General features: G+C 39.0%; 2 protein-coding genes across 4 annotated transcripts in view; both read right to left on the bottom strand.

The window, feature by feature from the left end:
- The window catches only part of ZC3H12B (zinc finger CCCH-type containing 12B), a 490,484-nt gene that overhangs the window by 304,372 nt on the left and 168,686 nt on the right, over positions 1-17,426 (bottom strand). The window lies entirely within an intron of this gene.
- LOC129476371 (transcription initiation factor TFIID subunit 13) lies at positions 7,714-10,467 on the bottom strand. 2 transcript variants are annotated; one of them, XM_055269233.2, is made up of 2 exons: positions 10,398-10,467; positions 7,714-10,146 (listed from the first exon to the last, which is right to left on the bottom strand). In XM_055269233.2, the coding sequence occupies exons 1-2, from the start codon at positions 10,422-10,424 to the stop codon at positions 9,799-9,801; spliced, it is 375 nt and encodes a 124-aa protein (XP_055125208.1). In that variant the 5' UTR covers positions 10,425-10,467; the 3' UTR covers positions 7,714-9,798. The 2 variants fall into 2 exon arrangements, with proteins under 2 accessions (XP_055125208.1, XP_055125207.1); XM_055269232.2 differs by lacking the exon at positions 10,398-10,467 and having other exon boundaries at positions 7,714-10,389.

Below are 17,426 nucleotides of genomic sequence, written 5' to 3'. Positions count from 1 at the left end.
TGATAAAAAATTGAAACAGCCTTATTGATGTTAGTGAGAAAGTTTTAGTGGTCTAGATTGAAGATCAAACAAGCAACAAAATTCCCTTAAGCCAAAACCCAATACAGGGCAAGGCCACAACTCTCTCCAACTCTATGAAGGCTGAGAGAGGTGAGGAAGAAAAGTTAAAAGCAAGCAGAAGTCAATTCATGAGGTTGAAGTAAAGCAGCCATCTCAATAAGATTAAAGTACAAGGTAAAGCAGCACATGCTAATGGAGAAGCGCAAGTTTCCCAGATCTAGATAAGATAATAGATGATGGTGGCTACACTGAAAGTGTAGACGAAACAGTCTTCTATTTGAATAAGCTGCCATCTATGACTTTCACAGCTAGACAGAAGTCAATGCCTGACTTTAAAGCTTTGAAGCTTCAGGATGACTCTTGATAGGGGCTAATGCAGCTGATGACTTTAAGGTGAAGCTAATGCTCATTTACCATTCCAAAAGCTCTAAGCCCGTTAAGAATTATGCCAAATTTACTCCACATGTGCTTTGTAAATGGACCAACAAAGCCTGGATGACAGTACATCTGTTTATAGCATTGTTTACTGAACATATTAAGCCCGTTTTGGGGACCTACTCATAGGAAAAAAGAATTATTTTCGAAATATTACTGCTCATTGACAATGCACCTAGTCACTCAAGAGCTCTGATGGAGAGATACAAGGAGATTAATGTTGTTTTCATGGTGTGTGTGATATTAACACAACATACATTCTGCAACTCATGAATCAAGAAGTATTTTTAACTTTCAAGTATTATTAATTAAGAAATATATTTTGCACAGCTATAGCTGTCAGAGATAGTGATTCCTCTGATGCACCTGGATAAATTAAACTGAAACCCTCTGGAAAAAAATCACCATCCCAAATGCCATAAAGAACATTCATGATTCATGAGAAGAGGTAAAAATGTCAACATTAACAGAGATTTAGGTGAGTTTATTCCAAACTCCTTTATGGATGACTTTGAGGTGTTCAAGACTTCAGTGGAGGAAGTCACTGAAGATGTGGTAGAAATACCAAGAAAACTGGAATTAGAAGTGGAGACTTAAGATGTGACTGAATTGCTGCAGTCTCATGGTAAAACGGATGAAAATTTGTTTCCTATGACTGAGAAAATGAAGAAGTTTTTGAAGTGGAATCTACTCCTGGTAAAGATGATGTGAACATTGTGGAAATGACACAAAATATTTACAATATTACATAAATTTATACAACAGAAACTCAGTTCATAAAGAAGCAGCAAAATTTTAGAGGATTGACTCTAATTTTGAAAGAAGTTCAAAAACCGCTATCAAACAGCATCACAGGCTACAGAGAAATTTTACATGAAAAGAAAAGTCCATTGATGTGGCAAATTTAATTGTTGTTTTATTTTAAGAAATGTTGAGCAACCTCCACCCTTATCAGTCACCCTGATCAGTCAGCAGAAATTAACACTGAGGCAGGACCCTCCACCAGTAAAAGTATTACAACTCACTGAAGACTGAGATAATCATTAGTATTTTTAGCAATAAAATACCTTTGAAATAAGATATGTACATTTTTCAGGCACAATGCTATTTCACACTAAGAGAATACCATATTGTGTAAACACAACTTTTATTTGTACTGGAAAATCACAATATTCATGTGACTTGTTATATGTGTGTGTGTGTGCGTACATATATGTGTGTGTGTGTGTATATATATATATTTCTTTTTTTTTTACCTTGTTGCCTCCAAATGATTTACTTTATAGTGACATTAGCTTTAATACAGTGGTCTGAAACCAAGCCTGCAATATCTCTAAGGTATGCCTGTATATTTAATGAATGCCTACAAATCAGTAATAAAGATGAAGAGCTATAGGGATTCCAAAAAATAAGTAATCATTAAAACTAAAAACATGACAAGATGCTGAAATTCATCAGTAATTTGAGAACTATACACAAAAACAATGTTACCACTTCATAGTAATCTGACAAGAAAAAACTAGAAAGGTGGAGCCACCCACCAGGCTCCACCTCCAACATTGAGATCACATTGCAACATGAGATTTGGAGGGGACAAACATTCAAACTATATCAACCACGTAGAGTGGAAATATTTCAAAATCCTCAAAATCTCAAATCTGAAACACTTCTTGTCCCAAGTATTTTAGATAAGAGATACTCAACCTGTATACCCTATGAGCCAAGTGATCCTGTTATGACAAATTTTCACAGAGTACTGGGACACATATGACAATTTTAATTGCAATAATATTTGTGGTGTTGGAATGTTAGAAGCAAATTAGGTGCCCATCACTAAAAGAGTGAATAAATAAGATGTGGTAGATAGAGTATAAAAAATATTAGGCAGCAAGCCAAACGATAGACTTGGTATATTCATGGACACATTGATAGATTTTTTTAAGTGCTGAATAAAAAGCAACAATTAGATATATAATATCATTTATATAAATGTTATAATATATGCACAGAAAAAATGAACTTACAAGGATTCACACATAAGAATATATTATATATCGGAATAGTATAATATGGGGAGGTGGAGAAGAGAGTAGGGAATGGATAAAAAATAAATAAGTGAAAACAATTTAAAAACCAACAAAAACAAAAACAAATAATGACATTACACAGACCAATGATGCTAAGTGTTATGAACTAAGAATACTTAAGTGAACAAACTTGTTGGACTTTATTATCATTTATTAGTTCATAAAACATTTACAGACTATTCAGTACATTCCAGGCACTGTACTAGACGCTGGAGATAGAATGTTGAGCAAACTAGATATAGCCGATGTTCTCATAGAGCTAATAGTCTAACTAAGGGAGATAGAAAAACGTTAAGAGAAATATATAAATAATTACAGGCATAATTATAATTTTAAGTTGTAAGGCCAATCTGTGTTTGGCATCCAACTCTATCAATTACTAGATGTATGACTTTGAGCAAGTTAATTAACCTTTCCGGAACTTAGTTTCTCTGTTTCTAAGATGGAAATAGTACCACCTAACTGATAAGGCTGTTGTGAAGATTAAACAATATAATGCATATTAAAGAACTTAGCATGGTGCCTAGAACATACCAAGTGCTCAGTAAATGGCAAATATTATTATTATTGTTATTACAAAGGAACTCTTTGGTTTATTTTATTTTATTATTTTTTTATTAACATAGGTTTTTGGAAAACAGGTGGTTTTTGGTTACATGAATAAATTCTTACAGCAAAAGAAACTATCATCAGAGTGAACAGGCAACCTACAGAATGGGAGAAAATTTTCTAAATCTATCCATCTGACACAGGGCTAATATCCAGAATCTACAAAGAAACAAATTTGCAAGAAAAGAAACAAACAACCCCATCAAAAAGTGGGCAAAGGATATGAACAGACACTTCACAAAAGTTCTTTAGTGGTAATTTCTAAGATTTTGGTGCACCCATCACATGAGCAGTGTACATTATACCCAATGTATAGTTTTTTATCCCTCACTCCCTTCCCACCATTTCCCTTGAGCCCTTTAAGTGCATTGTCATCATTCTTTTTTTTTTTTTGTAGCAGCGAGTGAAATGAAAAATTAGTTTATTTTTTAAAGCAAAATTAAAATTTAAGTACACTAAAAATTAAACAGGAAAAAATTCCATTTTTTACCTTTAAGAAACTTATGTATGTCATCATGTTGGTATTATTATGTACATTACTAATACATTCTTTTTTTATTTTATTATTATTACACTTTAAGTTTTAGGGTACATGTGCACAATGTGCAGGTTTGTTACATATGTATCCATGTGCCATGTTGGTGTGCTGCGCCCATTAACTCGTCATTTAGCATTAGGTATATCTCCTAATGTTATCCCTCCCCACTCCCCCCACCCCACAACAGTCCCCGGAGAGTGATCTTCCCCTTCCTATGTCCATGTGCTCTCATTGTTCAATTCCCACCTATGAGTGAGAACATGTGGTGTTTGGTTTTTTGTCCTTGTGATAGTTTACTGAGAATGATGATTTCCAGTTTCATCCATGTCACTACAAAGGACAAGAACTCATCATTTTTTATGGCTGCATAGTATTCCATGGTGTATATGTGCCACATTTTCTTAATCCAGCCTATCGTTGTTGGACATTTGGGTTGGTTCCAAGTCTTTGCTATTGTGAATAGTGCCACAAGAAACATACGTGTGCATGTGTCTTTATAGCAGCATGATTTATAGTCCTTTGGGTATATACCCAGTAATGGGATGGCTGGGTCAAATGGTATTTCTAGTTCTAGATCCCTGAGGAATCGCCACACTGACTTCCACAATGGTTGAACTAGTTTACAGTCCCACCAACAGTGTAAAAGTGTTCCTATTTCTCCACATCCTCTCCAGCACCTGTTGTTTCCTGACTTTTTAATGATGGCCATTCTAACTGGTGTGAGATGGTATCACATTGTGGTTTTGATTTGCATTTCTCTCACGGCCAGTGATGATGAGCATTGTTTCATGTGTTTTTTGGCTGCATAAATGTCTTCTTTTGAGAAGTGTCTGCTCATGTCCTTCGCCCACTTTTTGATGGGGTTGTTTGATTTTTTCTTGTAAATTTGTTGGAGTTCATTGTAGATTCTGGATATTTGCCCTTTGCCAGATGAGTAGGTTGCGAAAATTTTCTCCCATTTTTTAGGTTGCCTTTTCACTCTGATGGTAGTTTCTTTTGCTGTGCAGAAGCTCTTCAGTTTAATGAGATCCCATTTGTCAATTTTAGCTTTTGTTGCCATTGCTTTTGGAGTTTTAGACATGAAGTCCTTGCCCATGCCTATGTCCTGAATGCTAATGCCTAGGATATCTTCTAGGGTTTTTATGGTTTTAGGTCTAACATGTAAGCCTTTAATCCATCTTGAATTAATTTTTGTACAAGGTGTAAGGAAAGGATCCAGTTTCAGCTTTCTACATATGGCAAGCCATTTTTCCCAGCACCATTTATTAAATAGGGAATCCTTTCCTCATTGCTTGTTTTTGTCAGGTTTGTCAAAGATCAGATGGTTGTAGATATGTGGCTTTATTTCTGAGGGCTCTGTTCTGTTCCAATGATCTATATCTCTGTTTTGGTACCAGTTCCATGCTGTTTTGGTTACTGTGGCCTTGTAGGATAGTTTGAAGTCAGGTAGTGTGATGCCTCCAGCTTTGTTCTTTTGGCTTAGGATTGACTTGGCAATGCGGGCTCTTTTTTGGTTCCATATGAGCTTTAAATAGTTTTTTCCAATTCTGTGAAGAAAGTCATTGGTAGCTTAATGGGGATGGCATTGAATCTATAAATTACCTTGCACAGTATGTCCATTTTCATGATATTGATTATTCCAATCCATGAGCATGGAATCTTCTTCCATTTGTTTGTATCCTCTTTTATTTCATTGAGCAATGGTTTGTAGTTCTCCTTCAAGAGGTCATTCATGTACCTTGTAACTTGGATTCCTAGGTATTTTATTCTCTTTGAAGCAATTGTGAATGGAGTTCACTCATGATTTGGCTGTTTGTCTGTTATTGGTGTATAAGAATGCTTGTGAGTTTTGTACATTGATTTTGTATCCTGAGACTTTGCTGAAGTTGCTTATCAGCTTAAGGAGATTTTGGGCTGAGACAATGGGGTTTTCTACATATACAATCACGTCATCTGCAAACAAGGACAATTTGACTTCCTCTTTTCCTAATTGAATACCCTATATTTCCTTCTCTTGCCTAATTGCCCTGGCCAGAACTTCCAACACTATGTTGAATAGGAGTGGTGAGAGAGGGCGTCCCTGTATTGTGCCAGTTTTCAAAGGGAATGCTTCCAGTTTTTGCCCATTCAGTATGATATTGGCTGTGGGTTTATCATAGATACCTCTTATTATTTTGAGATATGTCCCATCAATACCTAATTTATTGAGAGTTTTTAGCATGAAGAGTTCTTGAATTTTGTCAAAGGTCTTTTCTGCATCTATTGAGATAATCATGTGGTTTTTGTCTTTGGTTCTGTTTATATGCTGGATTACATTTATTGATTTGCGTTGTGTTGAACCAGCCTTGCATCCCAGGGATGAAGCCCACTTGATCATGGTGGATAAGCTTTTTGATGTGCTGCTGGATTCTGTTTGCCAGTATTTTATTGAGGATTTTTGCATCAATGTTCATCAATGATATTGGTCTAAAATTCTCTTTTTTGGTTGTGTCTCTGCCAGGCTTTGGTAGCAGGATGATGCTGGCCTCATAAAATGAGTTAGGGAAGATTCCCTCTTTTTCTATTGATTGGAAGAGCTTGAGAAGGAATGGTACCAGTTCCTCCTTGTACCTCTGGTAGAATTCCACTGTGAATCCATCTGGTGCTGGACTTTTTTTGGTTGGTAAGCTATTGATTATTGCCACAATTTCAGAGCCTGTTATTGGTCTATTCAGAGATTCAACTTCTTCCTGGTTTAGTCGTGGTAGAGTGTATGTGTCAAACAATTTATCCATTTCTTCTAGATTTTCTAGTTTATTTGCATAGAAGTGTTTGTAGTATTCTCTGATGGTAGTTTGTATTTCTGTGGGATTGGTGGTGATATCCCCTTTTTCATTTTTTATTGCATCAATTTTATTCTTCTCTTGTTTCTTCTTTATTAGTCTTGCTAGCGGTCTATCAATTTTGTTGATCTTTTCAAAAATCCAGCTCCTGGATTCATTAATTTTTTAAAGGGTTTTTTGTGTCTGTATTTCCTTCAGTTTTGCTCTGATTTTAGTGATTTCTTGCCTTCTGCTAGCTTTTGAATGTGTTTGCTCTTGCTTTTCTAGTTCTTTTAATTGTGATGTTAGGGTGTCAATTTTGGATCTTTCTTGCTTTCTCTTGTGGGCATTTAGTGCTATAAATTTCCCTCTAAACACTGCTTTGAATGTGTCCCAGAGATTCTGGTATGTTGTGTCTTTCTTCTCATTGGTTTCAAAGAACATCTTTGTTTCTGCCTTCATTTCATTATGTACCCAGTAGTCATTCCGGAGTAGGTTGTTCAGTTTCCATGTAGTTGAGTGGTTTTGAGTGAGTTTCTTAATCCTGAGTTCCAGTTTGATTGCACCGTGGTCTGAGAGACAGTTTGTTATAATTTCTGTTCTTTTACATTTACTGAGGAGTGCTTTACTTCCAATAATGTGGTCAATTTTGGAATAGGTGTGGTGTGATGCTGAAAAAAATGTATATTCTGTTGATTTGGGGTGGAGAGTTCTGTAGATGTCTATTAGGTCCACTTGGTGCAGAGCTGAGTTCAATTCCTGGGTATCCTTGTTAACTTTCTGTCTCATTGATCTGTCTAATGTTGAGAGTGGCATGTTAAAGTCTCCCACTATCATTGTGTGGGAGTCTACATCTCTTTGTAGGTCACTCAGGACTTGCTTTATGAATCTGGGTGCTCCTGTATTGGGTGCATATATTTTTAGGATAGTTAGCTCTTGCTGAATTGATCCCTTTACCATTATGTAATGGCCTTTTTTGTCTCTTTTGAGCTTTGTTGATTTAAAGTCTGTTTTATCAGAGACTAGGATTGCAACCCCTGCCTTTTTTCGTTTTCCATTTGCTTGGTAGAACTTCCTCCATCCCTTTATTTTGAGCCTATGTGTGTCTCTGCACATTAGATGGGTTTCCTGAAGACAGCACACTGATGGGTCTTGACTCCTTATCCAATTTGCCAGTCTGTGTCTTTTTTTTTTTTTTTTTTTTTTTTTTACCTGTTTAATTGTTCATATTTTATTCCTGTATCAGTAGATTAAGAAAGTAAAATTTTCCCAAGCACTGATTTATAGATCATGTTTATAAGCGGCACACAAAAAGTTAAGTTTCATAAACAATAATAACATTCAGTGATCTACGTAAATCCAACTGTAATCCTTACTTTAAACTAAGGGCAATAATAATTTAATATATAGAGTAAATACACACAAAACCTGTTTATCCAGAACTACAAACATGGTTTCCATAGCCGCATATGGTTTTAGTCAAGGACATATTTCCACAATGAACAAGTACTTACAAATATGTTAATAAAACACTAACCCAAACGCTTACCCTGCCATCAGCTTTTTAAGCAATGCCATTCCTGCTACTGAAAGCATTTATTTTTAGAAGCTTGAATCTGATCTGGGAAAACGGGTTCTCCTAAAACTTTAACAGGATGTTATAAATCCAAAAAGATTTTAAATCAAAAAGCCTTCCAACACAGCATTATGTGTTGTGAAAGCAATGTGAAACTTGCTTTCTTTTTTTTTTGTTTTGTTTTTTTTGAGACGGAGTCTTGCTCTGCCGCCCAGGCTGGAGTGCAGTGCTGCGATCTTGGCTCACTGCAAGCTCCGCCTCCCGGGTTTACGCCATTCTCCGGCCTCAGCCTCCCGAGTAGCTGGGACTACAGGCACCTGCCACTGTGCCCGGCTAATTTTTTGTATTTTTAGTAGAGACGGGGTTTCACCGTGTTAGCCAGGATGGTCTCGATCTCCTGACTTCGTGATCCGCCCGCCTCGGCCTCCCAAAGTGCTGGGATTACAGGCGTGAGCCACCGCGCCCGGCCCGTGAAACTTGCTTTCTTAAAAAATAATAGTAACTTGTTATCTGAAGAAAATTAAAACAGATTATCTCTTAAGAGAGATAAACATTCTTACAAAAAACTGTATTTTCCTCTATCATCTCTTTAAAAGAAATGCAAACCAGTTCATTATCTGTATTTGTTTTTTTGAGAGAGTCACACTCTATTGCCCAGGCTGGAGTGCAGTGGCACCATCTGGGCTCACTGCAATCTCCGCCTCCCGGGTTCAAGCAATTCTTCTGCCTCAGCCTCCCAAGCAGCTGGGATTATGGGCGCATGCCTCCATGCCTGGCTAATTTTTTAATTTTTAGTAGAGGTGAGGTTTTGCCATGTTGGCCAGGCTGGTCTGGAACTCCTGGCCTCAAATGATCTGCCCGCCTCAGCCTCCCAAAGTGCTGGGATCACAGGTATGAGCCACCACGCCCGGCCTAGTTCATTATCTTTAATAATGAACTAGACAATAAACTAGTTGTTGTCTAAAAACTTCTGAATACATGAAGTACAAGTCTGAGCTGTCAAGTCAAAAATGCCATTTAGATTTCACATATTAAATAGCTACAGTAGGCCAGGCGCGGTGGCTCACACCTGTAATCCCAGCACTTTGGGAGGCCGAGGCAGGTGGATTACGAGGTTAAGAGATCGAAACCATCCTGGCCAACATGGCGAAACCCTGTCACCACTAAAAATACAAAAAGTTAGCCAGGCATGGTGGCAGGCGCCCACACTTCCCAGCTACTCAAGAGGCTGAGGAAGGAGAATCACTTGAACCCGGGAGGTGGAGCTTGCAGTGAGCTGAGATCATGCCACTGCACTCCAGCCTGGCGACATAGCGAGACTCCGTCTCAAAAAAAAAAAAAAAGCTACAGTATAGCTTACAAGGTTACAAGGGCATAAACATACCTAACACACAAATACTACTTTATCCTTTACATAGTCAAAAGTCAGAAGGAACGACATGGTTTGCAAGGTACTTTGACTTATGTGTGGTCATTAAAACCCAGTAAGTAATTCAAGTATGGTAATACAAAGGCAGGCAATTACATGCACCAATATCACTCTAAAATCAAAGGCATAAAAATAAAGGCTGAAAACTTTGTGTTTCTCCATCTTTCATTTACATGGCTAGATATCAGAACCTTACTTTAGAAAATATACAATTATTATATATGGTTTCCCCAGATGGTAATTTTCAGAAACTACAGAAAGTGTCAAGATCCATAATTTGCTTCATCAAATGCTTTTCTAGCTCGTTTCAATTCTTCATTCATAGTAAGCAAGTCTTTAACCCTGGCAAACTTCCTTGGGTCCTTACGAATCAAGAAGACGATATCTTCAACTTGTACTCGACCTTGTCTTCCAATTGACATTGCCTTGTGAGTCATTTCAGTGATAAACTCTATGACAAGATCTTCAAGAATATCCACTGACTCAGTATAAGGATTCTGGTCATCCCCAAAGCCATACATCATACATCGCAATTCTTTAGAAAAAAGTCTCTTTCTTTTACCCTGTCCACCTTCTGCACCTCCTCCAATTTCTTCATTTTCTTCCTCAAACTCTGATGATTCTGTACGTGTTTCAGTGTCTGGCAAATACAGACCAAAATCAAAGGGAAAGGGGTCACAAAACCTATCTTCCTTCATGTCCTTCCCCATTTTCTAAAATGATAAATCCTTAGGGCGTGAAGTCCCCGAACTCTGTCCGCTGAATTCACTAAGGCAAGCAGATCCGATCCTGAACTCTGCCTCCGCTACTGAGCCCGAAGGAGTGAAGAAAAGACAGGTTTTGGACAAAGACGATCACTCACGGTGGGGTCTTCTTCCTCATCTGCCATCCCACTGGCCCGCCAACCCACAGCCCAGTCTGTGTCTTTTAATTGGAGCATTTAGTCCATTTACATTTAAAGTTAATATTGTTATGTGTGAATTTGATCCTGTCATTATGATGTTAGGTGGTTGTTTTGCTCGTTAGTTGATGCACTTTCTTCCTAGCCTCGATGGTCTTTATAATTTGGCATGTTTTTGAAGTGGCTGGTACCGGTTGTTCCTTTCCATGTTTAGTGCTTCCTTCAGGAGCTCTTTTAGGGCAGCCCTGGTGGTGACAAAATGTCTCAGCATTTGCTTGTCTGCAAAGCATTTTATTTCTCCTTCACTTATGAAGCTTAGTTTGGCTGGATATGAAATTCTGGGTTGAAAATTCTTTAAGAATGTTGTATATTGGCCCCCGCTCTCTTCTGGCTTGTAGTTTCTGCCGAGAGATCTGCTGTTATTCTGAGGGGCTTCCCTTTGTGGGTAACCTGACCTTTCTCTCTGGCTGCCCTTAACATTTTTTCCTTCATTTCAACTTTGGTGAATCTGACAATTATGTGTCTTGGAGTTGCTCTTTTTGAGGAGTATCTTTGTGGCGTTCTCTGTATTTCCTGAATCTGAATGTCGGCCTACTTTGCTAGATTCGGGAAGTTCTCCTGGATAGTATCCTGCAGAGTGTTTTCCAGCTTGGTTCCATTCCCCCCGTCACGTTCAAGTACACCAATCAGACGTATATATGGTCTTTTCACATAGTCCCAAATTTCTTGGAGGCTTTGTTTGTTTCTTTTTATTCTTTTTTTCTCTAAACTTCCCTTCTTGCTTCATTTCATTCATTTCATCTTCCATCACTGATACCCCTTCTTCTATTTGATCACATCGGCTACTGATGCTTCTGTATTCTTCACGTAGTTCTCGAGCCTTGGCTTTCAGCTCCATCAGCTCCTTTAAGCACTTCTCTGTATTGGTTATTCTAGTTATACATTCGTCTAATTTTTTTTCAAAGATTTAACTTCTTTGCCATGGGTTTGAATTTCCTCCTGTAGCTCGGAGTAGTTTGATCGTCTGAAGCCTTCTTCTCTCAACTCATCAAAGTCATTGTCCATCCAGCTTTATTCCATTGCTGGTGAGGAACTGTGTTCCTTTGGAGGAGGAGAGGTCCTCTGCTTTTTAGAGTTTCCAGTTTTTCTGCTCTGTTTTTTCCCCATCTTAGTGATTTTGTCTACTTTTGGTCTTTGATGATGGTGATGTATAGATGGGTTTTTGGTGTGGATGTCCTTTCTGTTAGTTTTCCTTCTAACAGACTGGACCCTCAGCTGCAGGTCTGTTGGAGTTTGCTAGAGGTTCACTCCAGACCCTGTTTGCCTGGGTAGCAGCAGTGGTGGCTGCAGAACAGCAGATTTTCATGAACTGGGAATGCTGCTGCCTGATCATTCCTCTGGAAGTTTTGTCTCAGAGGAGTACCCGGCCATGTGAGGTGTCAGTCTGCTCCTACTAGGGGGTGCCTCCCAGTTACACTGCTTGGAGGTCAGGGACCCACTTGAGGAGGCAGTCTGCCCATTCTCAGATCTCCAGCTGCGTCCTGGGAGGACCACTACTCTCTTCAAAGCTGTCAGACAAGGACATTTAAGTCTGCAGAGGTCACTTCTGTCTTTTTGTCTGTGCCCTGCCCCCAGGGGTGGAGCCTACAGAGGCAGGCAGGCCTCCTTGAGCTGTGGTGGGATCCACCCAGTTGGAGCTTCCCGGCTGCTTTGTTTACCTAAGCAAGCCTGGGCAATGGCAGGTGCCCCTCCCCCAGCCTCGCTGCTGCCTTGCAGTTTGATCTCAGACTGCTGTGCTAGGAATCAGCAAGACTCTGTGAGCGTAGGACCCTCGGAGGCAGGTCCAGGATATAATCTCCTGGTGTGCTGTTTTTTAAGTCCGTTGGAAAAGTGCAGTATTAGGGTGGGAGTGACCTGATTTTCCAGGTTCCGTCTGTCACCCCTTTCTTTGACTAGGAAAAGGAACTCCCTGACCCCTTGTGCTTCCCAGGTGAGGCAATGCCTCACCCTGCTTCTGCTCGCACCCAGTGCACTGCATCCACTGTCCTGTGCCCACTGTCAGGCACTCCATAGTGAGATGAACCTGGTATCTCAGATGGAAACGCAGAGATCACCCGTCTTCTGCGTTGCTCATGCTGGGAGCTGTAGACTGGAGCTGTTCCTATTCGGCTATCTTGGCTCCACCCCCCCACTGTTATCGTTCTTATGCTTTTGCATCCTCATAGCTTAGCTGCTACATATCCATGAGAACATATGATATTTGGTTTTCCATTTCAGAGTTACTTCACTTAGAATAATAGTCTCCAATTCCATCAGGATGGCTTCAAATGCCATTATTTTATTCCTTTTTATGGGTGAGTAGTAGATCATAGTGTGTGTGTGTGTGTGTGTGTGTATACACACACATATATATGTGCTGCTATAAAGACGTGTGTGCAAGTACCTTTTTTGTATAGTGACTTCTTCTTTTCTATGTAGAAACCCAGTAGTGAGATTGCTGGATCAAATGATAGTTCTACTTTTAGTTCTTGAAGGAATCCCCATACTGATTTCTATAATGGCTGTATTAGTTTTCATTCCCACCAGCAGTGTAAAAGTGTTCCCTTTTCACCACATCCACAGCAACATTTTTGTTTTTTGATTTTTCGATTATGGCCATTCTTGCAGGAGTAAGGTGGTAGCATACTGCAGTTTTGATTTGCATTTCCCTGACAATTAGTGTTGAGTATTTCTTCATGTATTTGTTGGCCACTGCTATATCTTCTTTTGCACATTGTCTCTTCATGTCCTTAGCCCAATTTTTGATGGGATTGTGTTTTTCTTGTTAATTTCTTTGAGTTCCTTGTAGATTCTAGATATTAGTCCTTTGTCAGATGTACAGATTGCAAAGATTTCTTCCCACTCTGTGGGTTGTCTGTTTACTCTGCTGATTGTTTCTGTTGCTGTGCAGAAACTTTTTAGTTTAATTAAGTCCTATCTATTTATTTTTGTTTTTGTTGTGTTTGATTTTGGGTTCTTGGTCATGAAGTCTTTGCCTAAGCCAATGTCTAGAAGGATTTTTCTGATGTTACCTTCTAGAATCTTTATAGTTTCAGGTCTTACATTTAAATCCTTAATCCATCTTGAATTGATTTTTGTATAAGGTGAGAGATGAGGATCCATTTCATTCTTCTACATGTGGCTTGCCAATTATCCAAGCACCATTTGTTGAATAGGGTGTCCTTTCCCTACTTTATGTTTTTGTTGCTTTGTCAGAGATCAGTTGGCTGTAAATGTTTGGCTTTATTTCTGGGTTCTCTATTCTGTTCCATTGTTTTATGTGCCTATTTTTATGCCAGTACCATGCTGTTTTGGTGACTATGACCTTATACTACAGTTTAAAGACAGGTACTGTGATACCTCCAGATTTGTTCTTTTTGCTTAGTCTTGCTTTGGCTATGCGGGTTCTTTTTTGGTTCCACATGGATTTTAGGATGATTGTTTTCTAGCTCTGTGAAGAATAATGATGGCATCTTGATTGAAATTGCATTGAATTTGTAGACTGCTTTTGGCAGTATGGTTATTTTCTCAACATTGATTCTAGCTATCCATGAGCATGGTGTTCCCATTTGTTTGTGTTGTCTATGATTTCTTTCAGCAGTGTTTTGTAGTTTTCCTTTTAAAGGTCTTTCATGTCCTTAGGTATATTCGTAAGTATTTTACTTTTTTGCAGCTATTGTGAAAGGGGTTGAGTTCTTGATTTGATTCTCAGCTTGGTTGCTATTGGTGTAGAGCAGAGCTACTGATGTGTGTACATTAATTTTGTATGCAGAAAATTTGCTGAATTCATTTATCAGTTCTGGGAGCTTTTTGGATGAGTCTTTAGGGTTTTCTAGGTATATAATTATATTACCAGCAAACAGTGACAGTTTGACTTCTTCCTTACCAACTTGGATGCTCTTTATTACTTTCACTTGCTCTGGCTAGAACTTCCAGTACTATGTTGAAGAGGAGTGGAGAGACTAGGCATCTTTGTCTTGTTCCAGTTTTCAGGGGAAATGCTTTCAACTTTTCCCATTCAGTAGCATGTTGGCTGTGGATTTGTCATATACGGCTTTTATTACATTAAGGTATGTCGATTCTATGCTGATTTTGCTGAAGGTTTTAATCATAAAGGATGCTAGATTTTGTCAAATGCCTTTCTTTCATCTATTGAGATGATCATAAGATTTTCATTTTTAATTCTATTTATGTTGTGTACCAAGAAGCCCTTTGACTGTCATTTAAGTTTATTCACTTTTATTAACATATAACTCTTTAAAATTTTGGTTACTTCTTTTGCTAGTAAGTGCTAGATTTAGTTAAACAAACTAGAATTGGGTTTAATGATGACGACAAGTGACAGCTATGAAAGAAGGGAGAAACTGGAAAATAGCGTTAAAGAATGTTAATGATAATCTGGCTGAACAAAAAAAAAGTCAAAATACATTTGGTATTTTCTATTGTGAAATCAAAGATTCTGTAAGTACTCATCAAAACTGAAAATATTTTCTCCCATGAAGGGAAAAGCTACCATTCCTACAATACATATATTTACATGTAACAAGTTATTCTACAATTAAGCTAGGGAGGTAATGAATTACTACAGTTCCAAGGTTGGAAGAATAGTAGTTTTAAATAACAACTGTGAAATAATAACAATAAATTGTCTTAAAAATAAGATCTTGCTCCTTCCCAAAAGCTTTCATATAAAAGCTGCAGAGAAAAGAAGTAGGAAATGAGCAGCAGATAACAGCTTACTGACGGTTTCTCAAATTCAAATAATAGAAAATCCATTGAAACACAATTAAGAAATAAAGAAAAGAGTTATTTCCAAAATATGTGAGGTTTTTAAGAGCTAATTTTGTTAACATTGATGATGCATGTTCAGTTTAGAAATAGAGCTACTTTTATAACCAGGAAAATATCTCTCAAAAGGTAAGGCTACCAATTTGTAAATAAATCTTAATTACATGTTGTCTACCCATCTTAATTTTCACTTTGTTTACAAGCCAGGGAAAAGAACATCCACAGTTTGTTGATATGAGTTTGTGTTGTGTCTTTACAGGTATTTTAAGCTAAAGTCTAGGAAGAATGAAAATGTGATTTTCTATCGGGTCAGTCCCACCCTCATATTGCGCTTTGCCAACGGGCCTGGAAAACTGCACACTAGGAGATTGTACCCCGCACCTGGCTCGGACGGTCCTATGCCCACAGAGTCTCGCTGATTGCTAGCACAGCAGTCTGAGATCAAGTTGCAAGGTGGCAGTGAGGCTGGGGGAGGGGTGCCCACTATTGCCCAGGCTTGCTTAAACAAAGCAGCCAGGAAGCTCGAACTGGGTGGAGCCCACCACAGCTCAAGGAGGCCTGTCTGCCTCTGTAGGCTCCACCTCTAGGGGCAGGGCACAGACAAACAAAAAGTCAGCAGGAATCTCCAGAGACTTAAACGTCCCTGTCTGACTGACAGATTTGAAGAGAGTAGTGGTTCTCCAAGCACGCATCTGGAGACCTGAGAATGGACAGACTGCCTCCTAAAGTGGGTCCCTGACCCCTGAGCAGCCTAACTGGGAGGCACTCCCCCAGCAGGGAAAGACTGACACCTCACTGGGCCGGGTACTCCTCTGAGACAAAACTTCCAGAGGAACTATCAGACAGCGGAATTTGTGGTCTCATGAAAATCCGCTGTTCTGCAGCCACCACTGCTGACACCCAGGCAAACAGGGTCAGGAGTGGACCTCTAGTAAACTCCAACAGACCTGCAGCTAAGGGTCCTGTCTGGTAGAAGGAAAACTAACAAACAGAAAGGACATCCACACCAAAAACCCATCTATACATCATCATCATCAAAGCCCAAAAGTAGATAAAACCGTGAAGATGGGGAAAAAAAAGAGCAGAAAAACTGGAAACTCTAAAAAGCAGAGCACCTCTCCTCCTCCAAAGGAACGCAGTTCCTCACCAGCAACAGAACAAAGCTGGATGGAGGATGACTTTGACGAGTTGAGAGAAGAAGGCTTCAGACGATCAAACTACTCTGAGCTATGGAAGGAAATTCAAAACAATAGCAAAGAAGTTAAAAACTTTGAAAAAAAATTAGAAGAATGGATAACTAGAATAACCAATGGAGAGAAGGGCTTAAAGGAGATGATGGAGCTGAAAGCCAAGTTTCGAGAACTACGTGAAGATTGCAGAAGCCTCAGTAGCAGATGCAATCAACTGGAAGAAAGGGTATCGCTGATGGAAGATGAAATGTATGAAATGAAGCGAGAAGGGAAGTCTAGAGAAAAAAGAATAAAAAGAAATGAACAAAGCCTCCAAGAAATTTGGGACTACGTGAAATGACCAAACCTACGTCTGATTGGTGTACCTGAAAATAACGGGGAGAATGGAACCAAGTTGGAAAACACTCTGCGAGATATTATCCAGGAGAACTTCCCCAATCTAGCAAGGCAGGCCAACATTCAGATTCAGGAAATACAGAGAAGGCCACAAAGATACTCCTCCAGAAGAGTAACTCCAAGACACATAATTGTCAGATTCACCAAAGTTGAAATGAAGGAAAAAATGTTAAGGGCAGCCAGAGAGAAAGGTCGGGTTACCCTCAAAGGGAAGCCCATCAGACTAACAGCTGATCTCTCGGCAGAAACTCTACAAGCCAGAAGACAGTGGGGGCCGATATTCAACATTCTTAAAGAAAAGAATTTTCAACCCAGAATTTCATATCCAGCCAAACTAAGCTTCATAAGTGAAGGAGAAATAAAATACTTTACAGACAAGCAAACGCTGAGTGATTTTGTCACCACCAGGCCAGCCCTAAAAGAGCTCCTGAAGGAAGCACTAAACATGGAAAGGAACAACCGGTACAAGCCACTGCAAAAACATGCGAAATTGTAAAGACCATCGAGGCTAGGAAGAAACTGCATCAACTAATGAGCAAAATAACCAACTAACATCATAATGACAGGATCAGATTCA

This window comes from Symphalangus syndactylus, chromosome X (assembly GCF_028878055.3).
Source record: "Symphalangus syndactylus isolate Jambi chromosome X, NHGRI_mSymSyn1-v2.1_pri, whole genome shotgun sequence".
In the NCBI taxonomy this organism is placed as follows: domain Eukaryota; kingdom Metazoa; phylum Chordata; class Mammalia; order Primates; family Hylobatidae; genus Symphalangus; species Symphalangus syndactylus.
This window is presented reverse-complemented; position numbering and strand designations above follow the sequence as displayed.

What these genes read in the sequence shown, in the direction of transcription:
- LOC129476371 (XM_055269232.2), bottom strand. Translation starts at nt 10,245, where the DNA reads ATGGGGAAGGACATGAAGGAAGATAGGTTTTGTGACCCCTTTCCCTTT.